This window comes from Ylistrum balloti, unplaced genomic scaffold, assembly GCF_031769215.1.
Source record: "Ylistrum balloti isolate Yb309-2 unplaced genomic scaffold, AGI_CSIRO_Ybal_v1 Utg370126, whole genome shotgun sequence".
NCBI lineage: Eukaryota > Metazoa > Mollusca > Bivalvia > Pectinida > Pectinidae > Ylistrum > Ylistrum balloti.
In genome coordinates this window covers 171328-197826 of record NW_026782140.1, presented here as the reverse complement: position 1 = coordinate 197826, position 26499 = coordinate 171328, and the positions used below count along the sequence as shown (strand labels likewise).

General features: G+C 36.8%; 1 protein-coding gene across 1 annotated transcript in view; it reads right to left on the bottom strand.

Annotated features, from left to right (window-relative positions):
* The window catches only part of LOC132550473 (usherin-like), a 64312-nt gene that overhangs the window by 16712 nt on the left and 21101 nt on the right, over window positions 1-26499 (bottom strand). Inside the window, exons 20-43 of the mRNA XM_060214541.1 lie at window positions 26287-26418; window positions 24242-24367; window positions 22731-22849; window positions 21593-22199; window positions 21147-21368; window positions 20892-20972; window positions 20277-20425; window positions 19410-19548; window positions 18986-19155; window positions 17495-17624; window positions 17179-17366; window positions 16796-16943; window positions 16085-16399; window positions 15516-15695; window positions 13715-13865; window positions 13277-13416; window positions 9386-9522; window positions 8226-8361; window positions 6405-6701; window positions 5952-6170; window positions 5409-5600; window positions 4992-5237; window positions 2991-3203; window positions 418-620 (exon numbers count right to left, since the gene is read on the bottom strand). Of these exons, the coding sequence (XP_060070524.1) occupies window positions 418-620; window positions 2991-3203; window positions 4992-5237; window positions 5409-5600; window positions 5952-6170; window positions 6405-6701; window positions 8226-8361; window positions 9386-9522; window positions 13277-13416; window positions 13715-13865; window positions 15516-15695; window positions 16085-16399; window positions 16796-16943; window positions 17179-17366; window positions 17495-17624; window positions 18986-19155; window positions 19410-19548; window positions 20277-20425; window positions 20892-20972; window positions 21147-21368; window positions 21593-22199; window positions 22731-22849; window positions 24242-24367; window positions 26287-26418 (4640 nt within the window). The remainder of the gene's footprint in view (window positions 1-417; window positions 621-2990; window positions 3204-4991; window positions 5238-5408; window positions 5601-5951; window positions 6171-6404; window positions 6702-8225; window positions 8362-9385; window positions 9523-13276; window positions 13417-13714; window positions 13866-15515; window positions 15696-16084; window positions 16400-16795; window positions 16944-17178; window positions 17367-17494; window positions 17625-18985; window positions 19156-19409; window positions 19549-20276; window positions 20426-20891; window positions 20973-21146; window positions 21369-21592; window positions 22200-22730; window positions 22850-24241; window positions 24368-26286; window positions 26419-26499) is intronic.

Sequence of the window (26499 nt, the reverse complement as noted above, 5' to 3'; positions counted from 1 at the left end):
CTTCTAAAGGAATAAAACAAAATGTATTTTACTCAGCAGTGTGTTAACTGATCTCAAACCATTGATCTTTGTACAACTTTCCTATATCGTTCTAACTCATCATTTCCAGACACTCCTCTTTCTATAGATCTGTAAATCTTCACCATCCTGTTCTCATACACCCCATTCCCTCCTTCCTTTTCCTGGACTTCTGAATCCCCATTTCTGGTACATATTAAACTCTCACTTCCTTTCATCCGATTAGAATCCATGCACCATTCCATATGATTACTTTGCACCGTCTGTCATGTGTGTATATATTTGTAATATCTACTGTATAGTATACTGGCATCACCAATCATGCATTTTGAAACTAACTTTCTGCACATTTTCACCTACCTTTACTGTATATATATATATATAATTGAATCTACATACCTTGACAGAGTAGATAGTGTAGGGAAGTAGTTGGGTGATGACCTTTGACCCTGCAGTCACCATCCCTGTTGGTATCTTATTGTTGTTGATGATGACATTAAATCCAGTGATCTCTCCGTTTGGTTTGACGGGGTTGGTCCATGCCACTCTCAATGCTGTGTCATTGACAACACTCAGGGTGGGTTTGGCTAGGCCCTCAGGTGCTAAAAGTATACATGGGTACAGTAAAGCTTCTCTACTTAATTCAATTTATTTATGATATTGAACCTTACGATTTATCAGTACAATGTATATACAAATGTATCTACAGTGCAAGTACAAACACATGAAAAACATCTTACAACACACACACATCACACATATCTGATCAAAGTGTATATTTATATAATATATTTATAAATGTAGATATATTTACAGAATTTACACACCTTTTGTTACTGATACTGATATATTTTCCTGTATTCAACAAATCTTTATTATTTTCTGTTTTCAAGAATGGGATATATTTTGCCATACTAGGTTTCAAATAATAATACTTTTTGATAAAGCGTTTTATAATATCATTATAATGCTGGTATTTTGAAATAAGATGATACCAACATCAGCACTAGTATAATATGTGCAAACTCTATTAATTTTTTCAATATTATTAAATCTACCAGTTTCAATATACACTTTATGCGATGACAATTTGATTTTTGCATTTTGTTTGATATTCAGGTTTTGTTAAAAACTGCTTAAGACAAAATTTACCATTAGAATATAAATGTATATACACCGTGGACATCTCCACAAAACTATACATTCTTGCTTAAAAAATCAATCATCCTTCATCTTATTAAATCAAGTATAAAAAACTTCACTGCTATAATTTCCATTTTCCCACAAATTCCCTTAACCTATTCTAAATGATTAACTGTTTATACTTTCAGTATATTTGCTCTCTCTGTCAATCCTTGTAACAAGCCTTCAGTATACAACTATCTGAGTTTCGAAGTTTGAACCAATATTTAAAAATTCCAATAGTTCAAACACTCCCAGTCTAGGAAAAATGAAACTGATCTGGGTCTTTTAAGTTTTACAAACAAAACTTATGAAATTTTCAACCACATTTATCTCGATTTGTTTTCTCTGTCTGGCAGAATAAGTGATATAAATTTAATTGCATTTCTTCATTTAATTAGTACAGAAGAAAACAGCATATTATATTGTTTTCAGACAGATATACAGCCAATGTACCTTCTTAACAAAAACTATCATACTTAGCTGGAAAATCCTTCTCATTTCTTCTAACATCTAAAAAGGTGACATGTTTGTGTTATTCACCTCCATCCTTACCATGGGTAGATTCAAAACTCTCCAGGAATGTAACCTAGATTAAAACCTGGGTCACTACTCTGAAGTTCTATAGAAAGGTTTATATCTCAGTCTGAATCTTGTGTCAGTATTGCAATTCCTTTACCCATAGTTATGACAGTTACCTCCATCAGAATCTTGTGTTAGTATTGCAATTTCTTGAACCAAAGTAAGAACAGTTACCTCCATCTGAAGCCTGTGTCTGTATTATGATTCTCTGACCTATAGTACTAATAGTTACCTCCATCTGAAGCCTGTGTCAGTAATGTGATAACTTGACCTATAGTACTAATAGTTACCTCCATATGAAGCCTGTGTCAGTATTGTGATAACTTGACCTATAGTACTAATAGTTACCTCCATCTGAAGCCTTTGTCAGTATTGTGATTCCTTGACCCATAGTACTAATAGTTACCTCCATCTGAAGCCTTTGTCAGTATTGTGATAACTTGACCTATAGTACTAATAGTTACCTCCATATGAAGCCTGTGTCAGTATTGTGATAACTTGACCTATAGTACTAATAGTTACCTCCATATGAAGCCTGTGTCAGTATTGTGATAACTTGACCTATAGTACTAATAGTTACCTCCATATGAAGCCTGTGTCAGTATTGTGATTCCTTGACCCATAGTACTAATAGTTACCTCCATCTGAAGCCTGTGTCAGTATTGTGATTCCTTGACCCTTAGCAGTAACAGTTACCTCCATCTGAAGCCTGTGTCAGTATTGTGATTCCTTGACCCTTAGCAGTAACAGTTACCTCCATCTGAAGCCTGTGTCAGTATTGTGATTCCTTGACCCTTAGCAGTAACAGTTACCTCCATCTGATGCCTGTGTCAGTATTGTGATTCCTTGACCCTTAGCAGTAACAGTTACCTCCATCTGATGCCTGTGTCAGTATTGTGATTCCTTGACCCTTAGCAGTAACAGTTACCTCCATCTGATGCCTGTGTCAGTATTGCAATTCATGACCTATAGTTTGCCTAGTTTGCCCATGATCATTCCAAGTGTAGTTGTACATTTCCACAATATCAAAAGTCGGCTTAAACAAACATATATCAGGTTCCATAAAACTCACAAAACATGGCCTCACCTTGGAAACATCGGTAGGCTGTCCTCAAATGACCCTAACTGTTGACAGGACATTAAACAATATGAAACCAAATCAACTGTGTCACCATTTGAGGTTCTAAACACAGGTCAGCATTACTTACCACCATCTAAAGTCTGAGCTTCTACAGGTAAACTGGTGATCTGGGCATCACCATGGATAGTGATGGTAAGGGTAACAGAATACTCAGTGTTGGGTGTGAGATTCTGCAGCTGTATTCCTTGAGTGTCAGGGGTATATTCCTGCTTGATAGTCCTCATCTTACTGACAGCCACAAGGGTGAACAATATCACAGATCCCTGTAGATCTACCACACCTGTTCATTAACATTTAACGAGAATATCATTCAAATGCAAAATTTCAATGCACCAAAATATGTTTTTCTATTATTCATCATAAGAACCAATTCAGCTTCTGTTCTCACAACATAAAATTTGTGATAGTGATGTCTGGTTAAAGAAGAAACAGACTCAACAGACATGAGACATTGTTCTCTTACCACCTGTCTCACCTCGTAAGGGGTGAAAAATTGTATTAATCTCTATGGCAAGCATGAGTTAAAATATCTCTAGCACACATAGCATTAAACTCCTACATTTACAACTAGTATGACATTTTATCTTGTATACCCTACATAACACCTCAGACCAAATGCAGGCCATTATTGAACAGCAATATTTATGAAAAGAGTTTATAGACAGAAAAATATGATACCCAGGTAATACCATCTGCAAAAGGGAAAGGAATACCCAATATCTTATCTAGTATAACAGACAACAGGGAAAGGAATACCCAATATCTTATCTAGTATAACAGGTAACAGGGAAAGGAATACCCAATATCTTATCTAGTATAACAGACAACAGGGAAAGGAATACCCAATATCTTATCTAGTATAACAGACAACAGGGAAAGGAATACCCAATATCTTATCTAGTATAACAGACAACAGGGAAAGGAATACCCAATATCTTATCTAGTATAACAGGTAACAGGGAAAGGAATACCCAATATCTTATCTAGTATAACAGCTACAGTGAAAGGAATACCCAATATCTTATCTAGTATAACAGACAACAGGGAAAGGAATACCCAATATCATATCTAGTATAACAGACAACAGGGAAAGGAATACCCAATATCTTATCTAGTATAACAGGTAACAGGGAAAGGAATACCCAATATCTTATCTAGTATAACAGACAACAGGGAAAGGAATACCCAATATCTTATCTAGTATAACAGACAACAGGGAAAGGAATACCCAATATCTTATCTAGTATAACAGGTAACAGGGAAAGGAATACCAAATATCTTATCTAGTATAACAGGTAACAGGGAAAGGAATACCCAATATCTTATCTAGTATAACAGCTACAGTGAAAGGAATACCCAATATCTTATCTAGTATAACAGACAACAGGGAAAGGAATACCCAATATCTTATCTAGTATAACAGACAACAGGGAAAGGAATACCCAATATCTTATCTAGTATAACAGCTACAAGGAAAGGAATACCCAATATCTTATCTAGTATAACAGACAACAGGGTAAGGAATACCCAATATCTTATCTAGTATAACAGACAACAGGGAAAGGAATACCCAATATCTTATCTAGTATAACAGACAACAGGGTAAGGAATACCCAATATCTTATCTAGTATAACAGACAACAGGGAAAGGAATACCCAATATCTTATCTAGTATAACAGACAACAGGGAAAGGAATACCCAATATCTTATCTAGTATAACAGCTACAAGGAAAGGAATACCCAATATCTTATCTAGTATAACAGCTACAGGGAAAGGAATACCCAATATCTTATCTAGTATAACAGCTACAAGGAAAGGAATACCCAATATCTTATCTAGTATAACAGGTAACAGGGAAAGGAATACCCAATATCTTATCTAGTATAACAGGTAACAGGGAAAGGAATACCCAATATCTTATCTAGTATAACAGACAACAGGGAAAGGAATACCCAATATCTTATCTAGTATAACAGGTAACAACATCTTAAACTAGAAATAAATGTCAATATTGGTTGAGATCTGATTTGAGAGATTAAGGTTTTCTGTCTGTAAGGACTACATACTTGGGGTTACCCAGTCCACTCGCAGAGTCACATGATCCAGAGGTACCACTGTCACATTTGCAGCCTTCCTTGGGAATCCCCCATATGTAGTTACCTCCCTTGAAGCATCACTGGTCAGCTGACCAACATCATTGTAGACTGTAACTCTATATTTAAAGGTTGTAAACAATGGTAGACCTCGATCCTCAAAGTAAGTCACTGTCCCTATGAACACACTGCTCCACACATTTAAGCCAACAGGATCAGCTGGAAATGTAACATTGTATATGCTGATTCAATAGGGCATTGTTTTTGGTGATATTCTATGACATTCTATATAGACTTCATGATCACCGAGTATTTGAAAGAAAATCAATATGTATGTTGGAGACTAATATAAGTAAAAGTATCACTTGAAAGCATTTCAATATTACATACTTATAAGTGGTTGCAAAATCTTCATTCGTGACAGTTCAAATCTGATATTGGGCCCATTGGTTAAACTTGGACCTTGCCAAGCTATGGCTATCATATTCTGGGACACAGGGTGTGGAATGGGAGGGTCCTGACCCTCAGGTATAGTGGGGTCAGTTCTCACACTGACGGCAGGACTCTCTGTGCAGCCCCCATCTGTAAAAATGACCAATGTATTAGGAGTGTGTTAATGAATCAGATGTATAAGAGAGAGAAGGAAACATAAACACCATGATTAATGAACTACATCTTGAAGGTAAAGATTATAAACAGTTTTATACATGCATTCAACCTTTTACTAAAGAGTTAAAATGTTTCCACCATGTACCATAGGATCAAATTGAATCAATTTGCACTAGGTAACATTTGTTTTAGTGTTGAATGTTTATAAGATAAATTCAATGTAGGATACTACATATATAAACAGTCAATAAATCTAATTCAAAGTATGATGAATTTTCATTAAAAACTTTCATGGCCTGAGAAATTTGAAGTTTTATATCTCACCAGTACATGCAGTGACAGTCACTGAAAATGTGCTGAAGGGCAGGAGATCAGTCACGTTCAGTGTCAACACACTTGTATTTCTGATTTCTTGGCGAGGTACAGGAAGGCGAACCACATACATCTCTAGAAGACCATTTGGCTTCTGAGGTGTTTGCCATGTGATACGCAGAGCACGGGGCCCAAGAACCTGGACATTTGGCGGTAACATCCCAGTTGGTCCTTCAGTTAAGTTATGATAAAAATAATGAATGCAGATACAACAACAATTAAACACCTTTTATGGTATATGTTTAGTTCAAGGCATTTATGAATATATAATTATTTTATTTCTGATATTTCAAAAATATGATAGATATAGAAGTAGAATATCTATGAAAATTAAGCAAACTGTTTCAAAAGAATGTTACACAATAACACAGGTATAAGTAATGACAAGACAAAGGTCAAACATACTTGAGGACATGGTGGTAAGGACTGCCCAGTCACTAGCCGAAGACCCTGCACCATTAACAGCCTTCACACGGTAGTAATATGTGGTAAAAGGTGACAGTTCTGCAGCATCATCAACATATATCAAGGCTGATGTAGGCAGAACTGTCCGAATAGAGTAAATGTTCTCTGACCCGTTTGCCTGCCGCTCCAACTCATAGGCACTGACAAGGCCATTGGGAAGCTGAGGGGCAGTCCATTTAATCTCAACAGAAGTTGGAGTCAAGGACGTCACTGTGGGTGGTTCCAATCCATCAGGAACTGGGATGGGAAAAAAGTGAAGAAAGATGTTTTTTGTTCACTGACATGGATTCTGGGTATAAGGGACAAAAGTTATTGCCTGGAAGAAACTGGATGGAAATGTAGTCCAAGATACACTGTCAGAAATTCAGAACACACCCATCAGTCTAGTTTTTAATTTGATCGGTAAAACTTTAATTTAAAGTAAAAACTATAACTAAGACAAGTTGTAAAATTTTCAAGTGCATGTACCGTAAATATTCGCGTATAGTGCACACTTTTTTAAGCTGAAACTGTCGTGTCAAAAAGGGGGTGCACACTATACGCAGGTACATGCCATTCCTGGGGTTATCATTCCCGAGTTCTGCATCCACCATATTAGATTACCTCCCTGCACATAGTTATATGTAAAAGTCGTCGTTCTTATATGATAGTTTGGAGATAAAAACAACAAAAAAATAAAATGTTTTAATCATCTGCCATTCACGCTAGCATTACGGTGAATCTAATTTTTTTTCATTTCCCGTCATTTTGATGATGTATCTGTGGAATTCAATGAATCCGGAAGTTTTTAGGCGATTGTCGTTCTGTTCATAAATCGGACAGCCCATCCCACTGATGCCCAAAGTTGGTGACCCCATGACCTATCTTGATCTGCATGGCCCGCACGCGCAGTTCTGTTGTACTGGCAGCGATGCCGGGATATCGGCGATCGCATACAAAGTTGAACAGCTCTCTCTCTCCATCTCTGGGTGTTTCGCTGTCGCACCTATGTCAGCCCTTCTGGTCAGTGGTTGGGACTTTAAACAGTCTTTTCTTTCTTCCGTGCCTTGATATTTCACTCTGGAATGTCGAAGTGGCGACCGGCGGCACGAAACTCCAGTCTCTCGGCGTAGTCAAATGGCGTTCGCAGTTTCCCCATGTCGAAGTCGGTGTAAACAATCTATCATTAAATACCTTCGGATACCGCGGTGGGTACAGATACCATGAAAGATCATGCCTATACTGAACACACCACCTGCTTTTATGGGGACAAGGTAGGATTGAAAATGTTCAGACAGTTAAAACAACATCGTTTTCTGACCAATAGTACGCGTTCAGCCCAAGCCGGGTGTCATCAGTCTCCTCATACTCAACGTGTTAACTGTCATTAACCGTTAATTATACAATCAGCCAAGCCTTTCCTGCTTGTTAGGTCACCGGGGTAAATTTGTTTACTTAAGGTAATTACAGGTGTTAGGGTCACGCTCATTGTGGTTTCCTAATTATCAATGGATCAGACCACATCAAATGTTTCGTCGCAGTGACCAGTCAATTAATTTTTCTGTAGATTTTTTTTTTTTTTAATCTGATCTCCAAAAAGTACCTGCGCACTATACGCGAGTGCGCACTATATGCGAATATTTACAGTAATCACAAATTATATCAATAAAATCACAAATCCTTTGATCCTACCTCAATTACTTTCTATGAAATGGGAAAAAATGTTAAGTCTTCAAATTTCTAAATTATTATTCTTGTTTAAATAGTGGTATCTCATCTCACCATCCTCCAAGGTCCGTACAGTACTTGAGTCATTGCTACGGGAACAACCACCCTCAGTACATGCCTCCAGGGCAAAGTTATACAGAGTGAAGGGGTCAAGGTCAATGGCACGGTAACTAGAGTCATTGCCCAACACCTGTGAATGACAAAAGAGATACAATCTGGCTATGACTACCATATCTGTTATATATTCTCATGATTAAAAGCCTTATGAACTTTGCACCAGAAATAAAAGTCCAAAAATAAAAATGTTCATAAGACATGAATCTTCATGCCAATGCAAACCAGAATGTGAACAGGTGTAGAACATAACATTACAATACCATGTGGTAAATATGAACAAAACCTGCTGAGAGGTTCTTAAGATATGACTTTGATTCAGATCAGGACACAACACAATTTCAACTGTTTCTTGTACACATGAAATCATAAATTTACAGAGAGCCAATACATACTGTGTTGGTACATTCATGTTCCAAAGGAGAGTCTGAACACACATCCTTAGTACACATGTACTTACCGAGACTCTGAACACACAGACTTGGTACGTGTGTACTTACCGAGACTTTAAACACACAGACTTGGTACACGTGTACTTACCCAGAGTCTGAACACACAGACTTGGTACACGTGTACTTACCGAGACTCTGAACACACAGACTTGGTACACGTGTACTTACCGAGACTCTGAACACACAGACTTGGTACACGTGTACTTACCGAGACTCTGAACACACAGACTTGGTACACATGTACTTACCGAGACTCTGAACACACAGACTTGGTACACGTGTACTTACCGAGACTCTGAACACACAGACTTGGTACACGTGTACTTACCGAGACTCTGAACACACAGACTTGGTACACGTGTACTTACCGAGACTCTGAACACACAGACTTGGTACACGTGTATTTACCGAGACTCTGAACACACAGACTTGGTACACGTGTACTTACCGAGACTCTGAACACACAGACTTGGTACACGTGTACTTACCGAGACTCTGAACACACAGACTTGGTACACGTGTACTTACCGAGACTCTGAACACACAGACTTGGTACACGTGTACTTACCGAGACTCTGAACACACAGACTTGGTACACGTGTACTTACCGAGACTCTGAACACACAGACTTGGTACACGTGTACTTACCGAGACTCTGAACATGTTGTTTTGGTAAATCTTGTATTCTTTGAGGACTCCATTAGCCTCCAGTGGATGCTGCCAGTTAATGTCAATGTATCGAGCACCCACAGCTGCAATAAGTGGAGGATCAAAGTCACCTGGCTCTGTAAATATCAAGGACACAATGAACATATATTCAACCTTATTTCAGTAAACTTCATTTGGTAGAATGTACATCTAATGGTAGGTTTGTACATCTAATGGTAGGTTTGTACATCTAATGGTAGGTTTGTACATCTAATGGTAGGTTTGTACACCTAATGGTAGGTTTGTACATCAAATGGTAGGTTTGTACATCTGATGATAGGTTTGTACATGTGATGATAGGCTTGTACATCTAATGGTAGGTTTGTACATCTGATGATAGGTTTGTACATCTAATGGTAGGTTTGTACATCAAATGGTAGGTTTGTACATCTGATGATAGGTTTGTACATCTGATGGTAGGTTTGTACATCTGATGATAGGCTTGTACATCTGATGGTAGGTTTGTACATCTGATGGTAGATTGTGCATGTGATGATAGGTTTGTACATCTGATGGTAGGTTTGTACATCTGATGGTAGATTGTACATCTGATGGTAGATTGTGCATCTGATGATAGGTTTGTACATCTAATGGTAGGTTTGTACATCTGATGGTAGGTTTGTACATCTGATGGTAGGTTTGTACATCTGATGGTAGGTTTGTACATCTGATGATAGGTTTGTACATGTGATGATAGGCTTGTACATCTAATGGTAGGTTTGTACATCTGATGATAGGTTTGTACATCTAATGGTAGGTTTGTACATCAAATGGTAGGTTTGTACATCTGATGATAGGTTTGTACATCTGATGGTAGGTTTGTACATCTGATGATAGGCTTGTACATCTGATGGTAGGTTTGTACATCTGATGGTAGGTTTGTACATCTGATGGTAGGTTTGTACATCTGATGATAGGTTTGTACATCTAATGGTAGGTTTGTACATGTAATGGTAGGTTTGTACATGTGATGATAGGTTTGTACATCTGATGATAGGCTTGTACATCTGATGATAGGTTTGTACATCTGATGGTAGATTGTGCATGTGATGATAGGTTTGTACATCTGATGGTAGGTTTGTACATCTAATGGTAGGTTTGTACATCTGATGGTAGGTTTGTACATCTAATGGTAGGTTTGTACATCTAATGGTAGGTTTGTACATCTGATGGTAGATTGTACATCTGATGGTAGATTGTACATCTGATGGTAGATTGTGCATCTGATGATAGGTTTGTACATCTGATGGTAGGTTTGTACATCTAATGGTAGGTTTGTACATCTGATGGTAGGTTTGTACATCTAATGGTAGGTTTGTACATCTAATGGTAGGTTTGTACATCTGATGGTAGATTGTACATCTGATGGTAGATTGTACATCTGATGGTAGATTGTGCATCTGATGATAGGTTTGTACATCTAATGGTAGGTTTGTACATCTGATGGTAGGTTTGTACATCTGATGGTAGGTTTGTACATCTGATGGTAGGTTTGTACATCTGATGGTAGGTTTGTACATCTGATGATAGGTTTGTACATCTGATGGTAGGTTTGTACATCTGATGGTAGATTTGTACATCTGATGGTAGGTTTGTACATCTGATGGTAGATTGTACATCTGATGGTAGGTTTGTACATCTGATGATAGGTTTGTACATCTGATGATAGGTTTGTACATCTAATGGTAGGTTTGTACATCTGATGGTAGGTTTGTACATCTGATGGTAGATTGTACATCTGATGGTAGGTTTGTACATCTGATGATAGGTTTGTACATCTGATGATAGGTTTGTACATCTAATGGTAGGTTTGTACATCTAATGGTAGGTTTGTACATGTGATGATAGGTTTGTACATCTGATGATAGGCTTGTACATCTGATGGTAGGTTTGTACATCTGATGGTAGATTGTACATCTGATGGTAGGTTTGTACATCTGATGGTGGATTGTACATCTGATGGTAGGTTTGTACATCTGATGGTAGATTGTGCATCTGATGATAGGTTTGTACATCTAATGGTAGGTTTGTACATCTGATGGTAGGTTTGTACATCTGATGGTAGATTGTACATCTGATGGTAGATTGTACATCTGATGGTAGATTGTGCATCTGATGATAGGTTTGTACATCTAATGGTAGGTTTGTACATCTGATGGTAGATTGTACATCTGATGGTAGATTGTACATCTGATGGTAGATTGTACATCTAATGGTAGATTGTACATCTGATGGTAGGTTTGTACATCTGATGGTAGATTGTACATCTGATGACAGATTGTACATCTGATGACAGATTGTACATCTGATGGTAGGTTTGTACATCTGATGGTAGATTGTACATCTGATGGTAGATTGTACATCTGATGACAGATTGTACATCTGATGGTAGATTGTACATCTGATGGTAGATTGTGCATCTGATGATAGGTTTGTACATCTAATGGTAGGTTTGTACATCTAATGGTAGGTTTGTACATCTGATGGTAGATTGTACATCTGATGGTAGATTGTACATCTGATGACAGATTGTACATCTGATGGTAGATTGTACATCTGATGGTAGATTGTGCATCTGATGATAGGTTTGTACATCTAATGGTAGGTTTGTACATCTAATGGTAGGTTTGTACATCTGATGGTAGATTGTACATCTGATGGTAGATTGTACATCTGATGGTAGATTGTACATCTAATGGTAGATTGTACATCTGATGGTAGGTTTGTACATCTGATGGTAGATTGTACATCTGATGGTAGATTGTACATCTGATGACAGATTGTACATCTGATGGTAGATTGTACATCTGATGGTAGATTGTGCATCTGATGATAGGTTTGTACATCTAATGGTAGGTTTGTACATCTAATGGTAGGTTTGTACATCTGATGGTAGATTGTACATCTGATGGTAGATTGTACATCTGATGACAGATTGTACATCTGATGGTAGATTGTACATCTAATGGTAGATTGTACATCTGATGACAGATTGTACATCTGATGGTAGATTGTACATCTGATGGTAGATTGTACATCTGATGACAGATTGTACATCTGATGGTAGATTGTACATCTGATGGTAGATTGTACATCTAATGGTAGGTTTGTACATCTGATGGTAGATTGTACATCTGATGGTAGATTGTACATCTGATGACAGATTGTACATCTGATGGTAGGTTTGTACATCTAATGGTAGGTTTGTACATCTGATGGTAGATTGTACATCTGATGGTAGATTGTACATCTGATGACAGATTGTACATCTGATGGTAGATTGTACATCTAATGGTAGATTGTACATCTGATGACAGATTGTACATCTGATGGTAGATTGTACATCTGATGGTAGATTGTACATCTGATGACAGATTGTACATCTGATGGTAGATTGTACATCTGATGGTAGATTGTACATCTGATGACAGATTGTACATCTGATGGTAGATTGTACATCTGATGGTAGATTGTACATCTGATGGTAGATTGTACATCTGATGACAGATTGTACATCTGATGGTAGATTGTACATCTGATGGCAGATTGTACATCTGATGGTAGATTGTACATCTGATGGTAGATTGTACATCAGATGACAGATTGTACATCTGATAATTGACTGCACAAGTAATGATAGATGGATTAAAGAAATTCATATTAATTTGAAAATATGATATTTCTCATTAGTATAATAATTTTGATGATACAAATAGAAATTTGGCTTTATGGTATACAAAGAAGAACGTTTTTCCAAATGTTAAACACATATTTCAACTCAAATGATCTTAAATGATTACGAATTCTTTTGATAAATCCTAAATAACTTACTGTCTTGTCGTGTGCGATGAGAGATCCAGTTTGACAAGGTGTAGCCATAACTGTTGAATGCCTTCATACGAAACTCATACACAGTATAAGGCACAAGGTCTCTTGTAGTGTAGATAAAGGAGGTAGTCGGGCCAAATATACTGAAACACCACAGTTTTCCATTTTATAATTACATTAATAACATATCTGAAGAGATGAAGGATAATTACAAAACAAAATAAACAATGATAAATACTATCATACTTGAAACATGGTGTAATTTGGATGTTATAAGCCCATATTCTTAATAATCTTTAGGAAATCACCATGTGTCATCTATCTACTACGGACTACATATAATCTTATACAACAAATGGGTTGGAACATAACAGAGACCAATGGGTACACAATTGTTGAAGGCTTGTACCCAAGAGAGTGTTTAATAATTACAACACTTACTCTTCCACCATGGTGTCATTGTTCAGATCCCGAAACTGTACAACAAATTGAGGTGATTCCTGGGCATTTTCCCGTCCAACTGGTTCCCATATTGCTGTGATAGTTGAGGAGGACTCTGATACCAGGCTAGGTGGCTTTACTCCATCAGGGGCTGTAACATGAACCACTCATACATTACAGAGAGCTACGACCATACAAAATAAATATACTGGTCTGTGCAATGGGTAAATTTGTACAATATTGAAAGCCATGGGACAAGTATCTGTAATGCTGGGAGCCCTGAGTCAGTTGTAAGCAATAATGATAGTCACAGATCGATCAGTGTGATACTAACTCCCCTTGTATTAAGTCTATATACAGCCCTACAGGTCTATATATTACCAGCCCTGGGATTGGGGTTGGTCTCTGTAATACTAAACAACCTTGGGTAAGTCTTTTGAGTATATAAAACCATATGGTGGGTCTATATGATACATACAGCCCAGGGGTAGGTCTATATGATACATACAGCCCAGGGGTAGGTCTATATGATACATACAGCCCAGGGGTAGGTCTATATGATACATACAGCCCAGGGGTAGGTCTATATGATATTAACACAGCCGGGATTTGGGGTCTATGTAATACTTAATGCCCTAGGACAGTTCTTTAAAGAACATACAGCCTTGGGGAAGGTCAACATGATACAAACAGTCCTGGGGTAGGTCAACATGATACATACAACCCTGGGGTAGGTCAATGTGATACTTACAGCCCTGGAGTAGGTCAACATGATACTAACAGCCCTGGAGTAGGTCAACATGATACTTACAGCCCTAGGGTAGTTCAACATGATACTAACAAACCTGGGGTAGGTCAAAATGGTACTTACAGCCCTGGGGTAGGTCAACATGATACTAACAGCCCTGGGGTAGGTCAATATGGTACTAACAGCCCTGGGGTAGGTCAACATGATACTTACAGCCCTGGGGTAGGTCAAAATGATACTAACAGCCCTGGGGTAAGTCAACATGACACTAACAGCCCTGGGGTAGGTCAACATGGTACTTACGGCCCTGGGGTAGGTCAACATGATACTAACAGCCCTGGGGTAGGTCAACATGATACTTACAGCCCTGGGGTAGGTCAACATGGTACTTACAGCCCTGAGGTAGGTCAACATAATACTCACAGCCCTGGGGTAGGTCAACATGATACTTATAGCCCTGGGGTAGGTCAACATGATAATAACAGCCCTGGGGTAGGTCAACATGATACTTACAGCCCTAGGGTAGTTCAACATGATACTAACAACCCTGGGGTAGTTCAACATGGTACTTACAGCCCTGGGGTAGGTCAACATGATACTAACAGCCCTGGGGTAGGTCAACATGGTACTAACAGCCCTGGGGTAGGTCAACTTGATACAAACAACCCTGGGGTAGGTCAACATGATACTAACAGCCCTGGGGTAGGTCAACATGATACTAACAACCCTGGGGTAGTTCAACATGGTACTAACAGCCCTGGGGTAAGTCAACATGATACTAACAACCCTGGGGTAGGTCAACATGGTACTTACAGCCCTAGGGTAGGTCAACATGATATTCACAGCCCTGGGGTAGGTCAACATGATACTAACAACCCTTGGGTAGATCAACATGGTACTTTCAGCCCTGAGGTAGGTCAACATGATACTTACAGCCCTGGGGTAGGTCAACATGGTACTTACAGACCTGGGGTAGGTCAACATGGTACTTACAGCCCTAGGGTAGGTCAACATGATACTAACAGCCCTAGGGTAGTTCAACATGATACTTACAGCCCTGGGGTAAGTCTGCTCGGCGTATATTAGAGAGGATGTAGCCCCCGGTGTTGGAGGCATTGACCTGGACATCATAAGACGACATGGGGATAAGGCCAGTGATGGAAATCCATTGGGAGTGATTGGTGCCGTGAAACAGACTTCTAGCCTCCTGTATCACATTGTAGTCCCAATTCTCTGCAATTGTAACAGATTATTTACAAATCATTCAAGTGTCAAATTTCTAGATAGTGTATTATCTCTAGTATCAGTTAGTATCATTTTGCAGATTAAAAAAACTATCGGTACAGTTTGAATGTTACCCATATATAGCATAATTTAGGCTTAGATATAAAAAGTTTTTTACGTTTTTCTGGAGTATGTCTCCTTATAAATTGACTTAAAACAATTCTTGATCGTGACTAAAACGTAAAAAATAAATAAAAATTTTTAGGTATCTGAAAGGGGGGAGGGGGCGCTTACAGGGACATGGGTGCTTATTGGGTCGAATATGGTATATCTACATATTCAGAATATTTCTTTATTCTCCATTTAACAATCAAGCTTAAAAAGTTAGGGAAAGTTACCTGGATCAGCATAGAATGATCCGTCAAAGAAGATGCTGTAATAGACGATTCCATTCTCCTCACTTGGAGGATTCCAGTTGACCTTCACAGTACGTGGACCATTCACCTCCAATGTCATGACAATGAAGCCCTGAGGGGCTGCCTCTAGTGTACGGCCATCCACCATGAGGCTGGAGCCACAACCTTGGATGGTACATGCCCTCACCCTGAATGTGTGGAGACTGTAAGGCAGAAGACTGGTGACCTGGTAGGTCATTGTCATTCCTTGGTACACCAGCACCTCATTGTGGTACAGCTCATAGCGAATTATGTGACCTAGAAAACAATCACTAATGTCTAAATTTTGCCACTGTATGCTTCAATTTAATCCAGATCTTTTCTTCAATGAAAAAAAATCAGAAAAAAAAGAAATAAACATGGCATCAAATTAATAGTATTGTATATATCATACATATAATTAAAAACCGACAAATACTTTGTGTATCGTATATATAGAAATTCATAACATTAACATTGCAAATATCATATATATGTATATATATATGTTTTATTTAAAACCTTAAACCCAATCTCCAATCCATCTGGCAGTAAATTGAATAGAACATAAGCTGTTGTTTGTCCCTCTTCACAAAAGGTTCAGTAATATCTAGGAATATTGTGGTTTTTCAAAAAACAATGCTTCAGCATTTATATCAATACAAAGTATCCTACCGTTAGGGAGTGAGGGAACACCCCATGTGACTAGGATTTCCTGTGGGGAGGGGGAGGTTATGACTGGATCAGGTACTCCCTCAGGGGCACTCTCCTCGGTCAGGACTTCACTCGCTTTACTCAGTGTACATCCCCCCATAGTACAAGCCTGTGATTAAAAGTGTATACATCATCAGGGCCTCATTGGCATCAGTTGCAGATGTAATAACAATTGTAAACAGTGTAAGGGCCTTATACATATTTTTTATTCTTATGGTACATCTTTCCATAGTTCTAAAGCATGTTGGTAAAGTTAGCCTGGAATGTTAATGCATTTACTGACAACAGTTTTCCTTTGCAGAACAGTTTTGGCAATTACAAAAGCTGATAAAGAATTTACTCACAGAGAGGGTGACAAAGTAGGTGGTACCAGCAGTTAGATCTGGGATGATATAGTTGGTGAAGAAGTCTGAGGTATTGTAGACAACCTCGCCGATAAAGCTGGCCTCTGTGGACAGGTACAACAGATAACGCTGTAATACCCCATTCATCTGTTCAGGCTTTTCCCAACGTGCGTCCACACGAGTTGTTCCTGTATAACACAATCTTTGTATCAAATCTGAACTCATATCATTTATGATTTGATATAAAAGTCTTCTGTAGATATAAACAGAGAAAGAAGGAGAGGAAGCTTGATATAAGTAAACAAAAACAACTTACCTAAGGCCACCAGGACAGGGGCCTTTACAAACTGAGGCGGTAGCTGAGCTGTACTTAAGAGAGCAGCAGGTCCATCGGTACAGCCTACCTGTGTACAGGCTCGAACATAGAACCGATAGGAAGTATACACCTGTAAAGGAGACCATTGCACTGTCATATTACAATATCACAGCATTAAAGATCATGCATGTTTATTGGTCTGTTTTAAAATTGTTAGTGGAAACATCAAAATGAAAGACAATTCAAACTTAACAACTGCTTGTTCTCACCTGTAAATTTGTGATATTTGACTTGTTCTCACCTGTAAATTTGTGATATTTGACTTGTTCTTACCTGTAAATTTGTGATATTGACTTGATCTCACCTGTAAATTTGTGATATTGACTTGTTCTCACCTATAAATTTGTGATATTGACTTGTTCTCACCTGTAATTTGTGATATTGACTTGATCTCACCTGTAAATTTGTGATATTGACTTGTTCTCACCTATAAATTTGTGATATTTGACTTGATCTCACCTGTAAATTTGTGCTATTGACTTGATCTCACCTGTAAATTTGTGATATTGACTTGTTCTCACCTGTAAATTTGTGTGTGCTATTTGACTTGTTCTTACCTGTAAATTTGTGATATTGACTTGTTCTCACCTGTAAATTTGTGATATTGACTTGTTCTCACCTATAAATTTGTGATATTGACTTGTTCTCACCTGTAATTTGTGATATTGACTTGATCTCACCTGTAAATTTGTGATATTGACTTGTTCTCACCTATAAATTTGTGATATTTGACTTGATCTCACCTGTAAATTTGTGATATTGACTTGATCTCACCTGTAAATTTGTGATATTGACTTGTTCTCACCTGTAAATTTGTGCTATTGACTTGTTCTCACCTGTAAATTTGTGATATTGACTTGTTCTCACCTGTAAATTTGTGATATTTGACTTGATCTCACCTGTAAATTTGTGATATTGACTTGTTCTCACCTGTAAATTTGTGATATTGACTTGTTCTCACCTGTAAATTTGTGATATTTGACTTTATCTCACCTGTAAATTTGTGATATTGACTTGTTCTCATCTGTAAATTTGTGATATTGACTTGTTCTCACCTATAAATTTGTGATATTTGACTTGATCTCACCTGTAAATTTGTGATATTGACTTGTTCTCACCTGTAAATTTGTGATATTGACTTGTTCTCACCTGTAAATTTGTGATATTTGACTTTATCTCACCTGTAAATTTGTGATATTGACTTGTTCTCACCTGTAAATTTGTGATATTGACTTGTTCTCACCTATAAATTTGTGATATTTGACTTGTTCTCACCTGTAAATTTGTGATATTGACTTGTTCTCACCTGTAAATTTGTGATATTTGACTTGTTCTCACCTGTAAATTTGTGATATTGACTTGTTCTCACCTGTAAATTAGTGATATTGACTTGTTCTCACCTGTAAATTTGTGATATTGACTTGTTCTCACCTGTAAATTAGTGATATTGAACATTCGCTGACCACCACTGTAGATCTGGCGGCCATCTTGGTAGAGGAAGTAGCCAGTGATGACACCATTGGGCCTACCAGGGATGTCCCAGTATATGGTGAGGAAGGTTGTTGCAGCAACAGCAGTAGGAGTTGGAACTTCTTCTGGAGCTGTTTATATCATATACATCATCATTACTTTATCTATCAAGCTTGCTCCACAGGACTGTTACATTGTAATACTTCAATCCTTTTAAAATAATCTTCATTAACAACTAGCATAACCTCCTTGAATAACACCTTTCTCAACACTTCAGTATTTATACGATACACAGATCATGGATAAAAACGCCATACAGCTTTTACTAATTCAAAAACTTTATCAATATATAACCCTTTCCTGTTCTGTTGTTTGGTGGGCATACCTTCCTCCTTGGTAGTGACATTGACGCCAGTAGCACTCTCACTACATCCACCGCCAGTGCAGGCAGCCACCCTGACCGAGTAGTTGGTGCTTGGTATCGCTGTTGTTATCTCACCTATCAAAGTCAATATGGTACTTTTCTTATATCTGTTGTTACTAAGTCGTTTAATTTCATTAATTTTTCCTTTGATTTTGGGTAAGCATTGTAATGTTTAGAATCATTCACAAATCTATAGCTCTTCTTGAGAAAATGCTTAAAGATTATCAGCTTCAGATTAACACTGGTCATCATTCACTTCTGTGTCTACAGCCATTCGCTGATCAGAGATAACCAAGTCTATCACCTATCCTTTCAGTACCTCCTTTTAACTCACCAATTTGTTTTGAATGCATGTACAAACACATTGTTATCACTCTCCTAATGATAATGGTATGAAATAGTCTTGGGTCGCTCCTACATAATTATAATTTTTTGATGTTTTTAATAAAATGGTTATGCAAACTTTTAAATATTATAATTAACTGAAAGTGCATAACTTTTAACAGATATCTAAATGTTAAATGCTTTTTTCATTGGTTATGAAAAGAAAATCTAACCATCTAGTCCCGTTTAGGTGATATTTGTAAATAACATTAATTTAAACAGATACAAAGGACAAGGCTACACCTGTTAATTTTACAATCATCAAGCACCCAGTAAGTTAAATTAAGAGGGCAGATGGTATACTTTGCTTGACTGGTATACACTGAACAACATTATAAAGTAATAATACCATTTAATTGATAGAGCACTTGCTGTTAACTAAGTGATTTGTCTTACATGTTGTTACATACCATACATCCTGTCAATGCTGAACTCTTCTTGCACTGGAGGTACAGAAGCATTTGTTCTGTCATACGCGAGAAGGATGTACTTGGTGAGGAGACCAGCAGTTATCAGAGGTCTTTGCCAGCGTGCAGTTATCACGTATCCTGACAGAACCGTTACGTCATAAGGGGGCTTAACTCCAATTGGGGCTACAATACAGATGTCACAATGATAAGTGTAATAATCCATTCAGATAAAATAAAATCCGCTTTGGTATTTCTCAAGTATCAAATCATCATCAGTTTACATGGATACAATGTATTAATCCGTGTTAAGTTCATAAAGTTTGTAATATTGCGCTATCAACCAAAACCGACTAAAAAACAAAGATTTAAGTATCTTATTCTCACCATTATATTACTGTAGAATCAACCACTTGAAAATTGATAGTTTTTACAGGTCATACAAAGTTTTAACTATAACAGATAAGGATCCATTTTAACTCATACGGGTTTCAAATTTTAAATTCTATTAGTTATGTAATTATCATTCATCCACATCATCATTTACATGGTTGTATTTTCAAACAAGTATTTGGATCAACTAAACAAAAATTGTTAAATAAAGCTTTTAACTATCTAAATTCAAACCTTCAGATAGTTTTGTTATACTGACCCCCTTCTTTGGTCTGGCCATAACCCCAGGAACTTGACACCCAGCCTGCATCATTGCTGGCCACCACTCGGTACAAATAATCTAAAGTACAACATAATATCAATCATAAGGCATTAAAGCCAAACTTCGGCCAGCTGTGTAAGATCAATTTCATTCATTTCCATAATATCAAGAACTTTTCAAAATTGAACATATCAGCATTGATAGCTGTATGAATTTCAATAGATTTTTAACGAAAGTTTGTCCATGACAGACCTGAATAAGGGTGAAGGTCAGCATCAAGGTGGGTGGTCTCTGTGCCATTGTAGATATATTCAACAACATCATCACGACAGGTTACTGCAGGGAGATGGTAAGGTGTACATCCATCTAGGTTGACATTCTCAACGATTTTCACCAGAGTGATAGCATTCATGTAAACCAAGTAGTAAGGGCTAAATTCACCAATTCTAAGGTCAGCCAGACATCCACCAAACTCTTGAGTGTTGTAAAAAAAGATCAAATTTTATCAGTTGCGGTTCCAGAATCAGAATCAAAATCAAAACAGACAAACATGTACAAATAACAACAAATATCATGCAGAGTCTTATCTGTATGTGAATTATCTACTAGATGCTACATTTCTTGGGTGATATTTTTATAGGAGAAGGATGATTTAAAGCGAACATATATACAATTAGATGACAAATCGTGTAACTTACCCTCCAGCGGTGCTGAAAGTTTGTATCTAATGATAAAATTATATGCTTCAGAATTGACAGGCACTCCACCAACATACAGGTCAGAAATTGGCTGAACCCTCAGCCTGAAGCTTGGGTCTCCTTGTGTTGCCGTTCCTCCACCATTTGACACTGTAATTGTTGCCTCCTGATGGTTCTTATATGCCAAGGTATCATACCATTTTCCATCACAGAAATCAGTATCAGTCGGCCTTAATGTCACACTTCCTGTCGCTACATTGTTGGAGAATTCAAAATACAGAGAACCTTCTAATAGAGCCACGAATGCATACACGCCTGGCCCTCCATGAGTAAAGAATAGCAGACCGGTGTGCATGTCTGTTCGAAAGGCAAATCGGAGCTCCTGTCTATCACCCAGTGTCCAGTAGTCATTAGGAAGAGTCATGAAACCTTGACCCTGAAAATGATAGCCTCGGTCCAAGTTAATTGGGCATCCCTGCCAGTTGAAGTAAGCAAGGTCGTTGGTCTCCGCAGTGTTCCAGTCTAGTGGTTTCCACACCTCCACAGGGTACACTTGGTGTAAGATCTGGATGTCTCGGATACATCCCTGGAAACCCTGACGGATTATCTGGAATAGTACAGATCTGGAAACTAGCAATCATTATCAGACATCTACAGCATTTTAATCAGGTATTATCTTACAATGGTCTGCAAAATATTACCATTGAAGTAAAGTTCTGACTTCAAAGCGTCCTTTAAGTGACTACAAGTATAACAGTATGAGCTGGTGTGTATCTTCTTAATTGTATTTATCATTTTCCTAATGTAGCAATATCCTGTGCATTGTTAATATGTGATAGAAATCTGAGCTACCATTAGTCATTTATATGACATTTTATCCTGACTGAGTGGTTAATCTCTCCTGCATCACTCAGATATTGTGTAGTGATGTGCATTTTTCTTACATTAAACTGGTACTGGTGATCATATGTATATTACAAAAAAAAAGATTAACAAACTATTATTTACAAATCTAATGAACTCTAAATTTCATTAAGAAAAACTTCATTTAAAAATGCATAAAAAATTGTAAACGAGCAACTCCACTGAATATAAATGTAAGTTTTTAACTCCTCTTTGTATCTGTGGACCATAGTACCTGTACACGAGTGTCATCATCTTGTCTTCGTATCACGTAGTCGGTCGGCAGACCACCCACATATAAACCAGAACTTGGACCTATAATGGTTCCACTGGCACACAAGTTTTCCCTGCGTCCTGAATATCAAATGAAACTTGGCTAGAAAAATGTCACTTTTTGGTTGAAACAGATTCTACTCTAAAAGTACTTTGGCACAATCAAATGTTAGCACATTAACACTTTTTTGTTACCATATAATCAGCATAAAAAAAATAAAGACTGTTATTGTTTGACTACAACACTTTCAGCATGAAAACCTTTAAAATGACATATTACCACTAAAATGTATATATTTACAGTATATAAACCTTAAAAATGACATATTACCACTAAAATGTATATATTTACAATATATAAACCTTAAAAATGACATATTACCACTAAAATGTATATATTTACAGTATATAAACCTTAAAAATGACATATTACCACTAAAATGTATATATTTACAATATATTAACCTTAAAAATGACATATTACCACTAAAATGTATATATTTACAGTATATAAACCTTAAAAATGACATATTACCACTAAAATGTATATATTTACAATATATAAACCTTAAAAATGACATATTACCACTAAAATGTATATATTTACAGTATACAAACATTAAAAATGACATATTACCACTAAAATGTATATATTTACAGTATACAAACATTAAAAATGACATATTACCACTAAAATGTATATATTAACAGTATATACAGCACCAGGATGGTAAACTATTTTAATCCACTAACACTATTCACTTGCCACTGAAATAATCTCCACATTTGGTAGATAAATTCCATATGCTTTTATTTGATATCTTTGGACAATTTTTCGTTTGGAAATATTAATTTTATCTGTTAAAGCAATGTATAGTATAAATGATACTGTGTAGATTGTAGAATGGGTATTTCTCTTTAATGATGTTCGAGTATCATTTACAAATATATATTTATATTTCTTTACAAAATAGACATGCATGTGTAAGAATGGAAAAAGACCAGATCTGGATATTATATAATCTGAATTGAATGGAGATAAAACAGACTCCACATTTCTGAACAAAACTAATATTTTCCAATATGACCACCATCACAACAAATTACGAAAAGCTACACAAAATGTAATAAGGCTTACTGTACTTTTTTCCAGATAACAGTAAAATGGTCTGGTTTTCAATATATGTCTCTTATGATTTTCTTGTGTGTGTATCTTTTATTCATTTTTAAAGAAATTTCAAAATTTCTAAATATTATCAATATAGTGCATAAAAATACATGTTTCAACTATCAGAGTAAAATTCATACAAGGGCAATTGAAGAAATGAGACAATATTTCTTCTTTCATTGAATTTCTATTTATATGTGATCAAAGAAAGAAAGAAATTCTGAATGGGAAGTGTATTAGGTGCTCAGTGCAGTGGATAGTAAGTGAACACAAAACAGAGAATTAGACAAGGTGATCACGCAAACCTGACCAATACACGTCAATGGATATGTTGGCCATCCTGTCTATACGCTTGGCTACAATGTGGCGCCATGTGAAGTCATTGTAAGGCAGCCCTTCATCATTTGTGGGAGTTACAAACGATGCACACCCTAGTGATCAGGACAGATTACACAAAGAGAAAAAAAAAGAAAAAATTAAATCAGTCAAACATCCATATTGGCTGATTGTCACAATCTGTGTAGAGATGTGTTCCTAGACCAGTATTTTGGAACACCATTCCTTCAATATAACAACTGTACTTTGTCATTGGTGACAACTTTTTAGGCAGAAAAAGTTAAATTCATTAAAGATTTGATATTACATCTGAGAATTCAACTTTTCAATATGTGATATATATTCAATATATATCCAGTTTGTTCCCATTTGGAGAAAAACTCATTTTTGATATAGAAACCTAGAACTTTTCGACTCTTTACTGAAATCTTATTTCTTTCAGGCAAAATTTGTAACTGTTAATCTGAAAGGCAGAAAAATCATGATGGAAAGTTTGTAGCAAATCTGGGAGTACTGATATTCAAGTGAAAAATCACTGAAAGTAAATGGAGTTAAGAGCTGGGTTGTTAATGGAAGGTATTCAATATATATTTTTTCTCCTGACGGGTAGGTCATTCAAATCACAAGTGTTATAAAAAAAATTGGACACCAGCTTGTCAAGGAAACTAAACCTGGGATCAAGCATCAAAAAGTCTTCAAGATAATCTGGAATCGGAAATAAATGGGAAAGAAAATCACACACTCCTCCATGTTTCCTACAACTAGATGTTTTGTTATTTCTTTTTTTAATTATTTTGAAAAAACCAAACTGGAGCCTACATTCTGAACCAATTAATTCTCTAACATCCAAGCATAGAGATGTTTTTAAAAATACAGGGGCAATCAAAAATATATTTGAACGTTTATTTATGTCTTTATATCTATAAAACAGATCTAATTCCCTTGTCCCTCAGAAATGCAATCCCAGGTTAATCTGACTAAGCTAGTTATCCATAGTCATGCAACACAATGAGGAACAGAGCAGGCTTCAGTTTGGTGCATCGCATACATAAATGTCATGCTTCTATCGTTGCTGTTTAAACTCTTTGATACATTTTTGATGTATGTACAAGAAAAAATATCTTGTTTTCAGCAGAAATCAACATTATCTTTTTTTACTTGCTTGATCAACTTTGTCCTAGTTTAAACAGCAAGACAATGGCATATAAAATGACGATAAAATAGGCACAAAAACAACATTCTACCCGTGCTAGAGAGACAAGCAGATCTAGAAGCAGTTGAGTAATTAGCAAAGCTAATTGAAGTATCTAAGTTGACATAAATATCACAGCAAACCATCACGCAAAGTGATGACATCATCAGCCAAACCACCCAAAATGATGATGTCATCAAGCTAACCTTTGAATTCATTATCAATGGAGATATCAGCATATTCATCATCTCGAACAGCTTTCAGGAAGTGCCAGGTGTTGTCGTTATAGGTGCGGTCACTATCAGATTGTGGATCTATTTCAACGTATGATACACAACCTGGCCAGAAACACCCCAATAGTATCTGTAAGTGCTTCAAATTATCATATGTACACTTTTACAATGGACACTAAGCTGAGAAACTTTAGGTAATTTGAATAACAAAATCTGAACAGCAACAGGTAATTAGTTGTGTTTCAAGAATCATAGACCACAGAAGATAACCATAGGGGTAAGAAATGCTTAAATAATCTTTAAACGCTCAAAACATCACATAACACTTATCTAAACTCTTATTCTTTGCAACCATCTGTATGCTTTTGACAATTTCCTTTTTTCAAAATAAAAACTTTGATGCAAAAATATGTCATGTTAAGTGAGTTGTTCAATGATTCCTTATTTTCATTGTCTTCCAAGCACATCATTTCACCCCAACAAATGCTAGTCTGGAGCAGAAGTACAAATTTTGAGGAAATGACGTATCTAAATAGTTTACTATAAATTGGCCTATTTGTGTAGGCAATATCTTTGTACTGGGACCCACCTTGAGGATCAAACAAAAACCAAGGCCTCCCTGCTCGGAACTGAAGAGCCAAGAATTCCTCCTGTTTGCCTGCTGAAGCAGCATACAACAGCAGGCCATCTCGCTGTCTGGTACGGAACCACAGTTGGATGCCTGAGGTAGAGCAGAATAAATTAAGTAGAAAAATAAAAGAATCGTTGACATCATTAATCAAAATAAAGTTTTTCTAAAAAA